At 43.0% G+C, this 2,852-nt stretch overlaps 1 protein-coding gene across 1 annotated transcript; it reads right to left on the bottom strand.

Annotated features, from left to right (window-relative positions):
* Positions 1-1,890: 1,890 nt before the first annotated feature.
* LOC116548236 (golgin subfamily A member 6B-like) lies at positions 1,891-2,751 on the bottom strand. The gene is made up of 4 exons (XM_032273801.1): positions 2,657-2,751; positions 2,473-2,576; positions 2,248-2,374; positions 1,891-2,161 (listed from the first exon to the last, which is right to left on the bottom strand). The coding sequence occupies exons 1-4, from the start codon at positions 2,748-2,750 to the stop codon at positions 1,971-1,973; spliced, it is 516 nt and encodes a 171-aa protein (XP_032129692.1). The 5' UTR covers position 2,751; the 3' UTR covers positions 1,891-1,970.
* Between the last annotated feature and the right edge of the window lie 101 nt (positions 2,752-2,852).

The raw sequence follows: 2,852 nt of genomic DNA, 5'->3' as shown, positions 1-2,852 counted from the left end.
TTTCAACTGTTGATTCTTTCCCAAGCATCATAAAGTTATGATTTAGGCAATGCCTGACTGAAAGAATTCATTCATAATGTAGAGGCACATTAACATAAATCTTGCACAAAATATGCCTCTAACTGAAAACGAAAGATATCAAAACATATTTCACTCTTGGTAAAGAACTTGGTGAGGAAATAAAACTCTGTGATTGTACAGACACTTTTCCTGATAATACGTTGACATTCACAAACAGTAGATGGCATGCAGTCTATAAACATTTTAAGTTGCATAAACTTGATTTTCAAATATAGTACAATTCTCCCTACTGAGACTCCTTTTTGTTTCAGCCAAGTACTCTCACATATCTTCGTTTATAATAATGCCTGTGGTTATTATTTTTTGTTTGTGATTGTTGTTTAAAGTCCTTTTTATTGAAGAAAACGAAGGCAATTCCTATGCCAGAGTAACCAAGGTGGTTGAAGAATAGGTATTAGCCAGATTAGTCTGGATGGTCAAATCAGTCTTGTAGCCTCAAAGAAGCTCCTTGAACACAAAGGGATGCCAGGTGTCACACGGCTTTCCCGCACTCTAATTCATTTTTGACTAGAACCTGTATGCCTGTTCTAGGGACATTTAAACTTAACAAAAAATTTTTTTTTTAATTTTCTGTTTTTTTCTGGACATTTAAAGTTTTAAAGGATTTCTTTTTTTTTTCGAGATGATTTATAAAAACAGACATTTTGTCAGCAACTTGCTATGTGAACTGTAATAAATAGCAATTTGTAAAATTGTGAAATGATACAAACGGATAATCTCATCCGTGGTCTCTTTCTGTGTGCAAGGCACTATACCAAGTGTCCTCACACATTACCTGTTCAGTCATCGATATTTAGTGCCTATCCACTCCATGATACAAAGTTCCATTCATATATATATATATATATATATATATATATATATATAACACTTTATCTTAAAGGATTTATTATGAATTATGATATTTACTAAATACATTAAGAAGAATGCCAACCAGTGCTTTCTTATGTACTGAGACATGGAGTCATGTCATTGAAACAGGTAACATAAACTCTGACTTTACCATGTATTATAGATATAAATGCTCTAAGCTAGGAAAGGTTTTTCACATCTACAGTCAAAGATGGGAGCCTTTTATTCCTCAGAAATCATCCCTTTTTAGTTCATCAAAAAAGAGCACAGCTGCCGCAGCTCACAATGCAGTATCTTCATGAGCCCAGAGCACAGGAAAACCCTAAAAGAACTGCCACAGCACAGCGCTCATTCTTGGCATGGGAATGAATGAAATACTCCATTCTGCACATACCTGCCAGAGCAGGCCATTTTCCTCTTCTGTGAGATGTTAAAAGCTCCCAAAATGTTATTACTCCATTTGCACAGAAAATGGAAGAAAGGCTGTTTCCAGTTCTCGGCTTTTCAACAACTCTAAATGTCAGTACTCCTAGTGGCATCTTACAAAGTAATAAACAGTGTGCACGTGAGGGCAAAGCACATATTGAGCTAATTAAGAGCTCACTGTGATCAGGATTCCATCAACTATCATAGCAGAGCATAAGCAAATTGTATCTGAATTCCATAATGAACATACATGCTGCAATAACATTAAAAACCATGGCAGCCTATTTCAAACTAGCGAGAATGGTTTTGTGCCACTAGTGGGTCTTTGTGTGTTTGAACTCCCACCACGTAAGGGCAAACTCGATAGGCATGCTAATGACCTATGATTATCAAATTAAAAATGAAAAACGCTAAAGGATGCCAGAGTGAACATCAGTGAAAGCCACACGAAGGCCCACTCTCCTTTAACTTTTAACAAATAAACTAAAAATTAGAAACACAAATCATCATGGCTGGCTCTAACATTCAAATAAAATAAACATGTAGAAGACTAATCCTATAACTTAGTTCCTTTGTAAATTTCTTGGCCAGCTCTTAGCTGATGGTGATGTTTACCTCCTCCTTCGCCGCAGCCCCGTAAAATCATTGCATAGAGGGACTGCTGCCCAAGGGTCGGTGTTGCTGGCCATCCCGCAGCTCACAAAGCCATGCACCATCTGCTGTGCACTGGGGTTGTGGTGTACCCTCCCTCCTGCAGGCTCCAGGCTGTCACTGTCGTTGTCCAGGCTCATCTCATAAAATTCTTTGGAGAGAGGGAGGTGGGGATCTGAGTACAGTGCCAGCCTCCCCTGCTCCTGCCTGCCCATCCCGCCTGACAGCTCTGCTCACCATCCTTGTCAGCAGCACCAAGCTCCTGGGGGGCTGGGGCCCCTGGAGTGCACTCAATAGCAGGGCACTGGACCTCGTGGTTGATCATAAGCTGCATGACTGGCCCCTGCAGCTCCAGCAGCTTCACCTGGAGATAGGGTTGCTCAGCTGCCACGCCGGTGCCGGCACCCACGCTCACACCCACCCCCATCCCCCTCACCCCCGCAGAGATGTTGTACACCTTACCTTCATCCCCTCCTCGGCCTCGGACAGCATGCTAACATCGTTCTTCTTCTGGTGCTGGGTCTTGGCCACTGCTGTCTGACGGTCATTTGGTTTGATGGACTTTCCTGTGGGAGGACAGGCTCAGATACTGGGGCCCCTCCCACCACCCTGCAGCTCCTCTGCCCTGCCCTGGCCTTCTGCTCACTTATCATGTCTCTCTCTCCAGAGAGCTGGATGAGTCCGAGTTCTAGTTTTTCCACCCGCTCCTTCAGGTCCGCATTTTCCTTCACGAGGGCCATGAAGTCATTCTGGAGCCGAAATAATGGGGTCACATCTCGGCAGCGACCTACCCCACCCCACCCTTCATGGCCCCTGCCAGGACTCACTCACCTGCAGCTTGT

The sequence above is a fragment of the Sapajus apella genome, unplaced genomic scaffold, assembly GCF_009761245.1.
Source record: "Sapajus apella isolate SASKATOON/1434 unplaced genomic scaffold, GSC_monkey_1.0 scaffold8420, whole genome shotgun sequence".
NCBI classification, from domain to species: Eukaryota; Metazoa; Chordata; class Mammalia; order Primates; family Cebidae; genus Sapajus; species Sapajus apella.
Note: the sequence above shows the minus strand (reverse complement) of the source record. Positions and strands in the feature narration are given on the sequence as shown.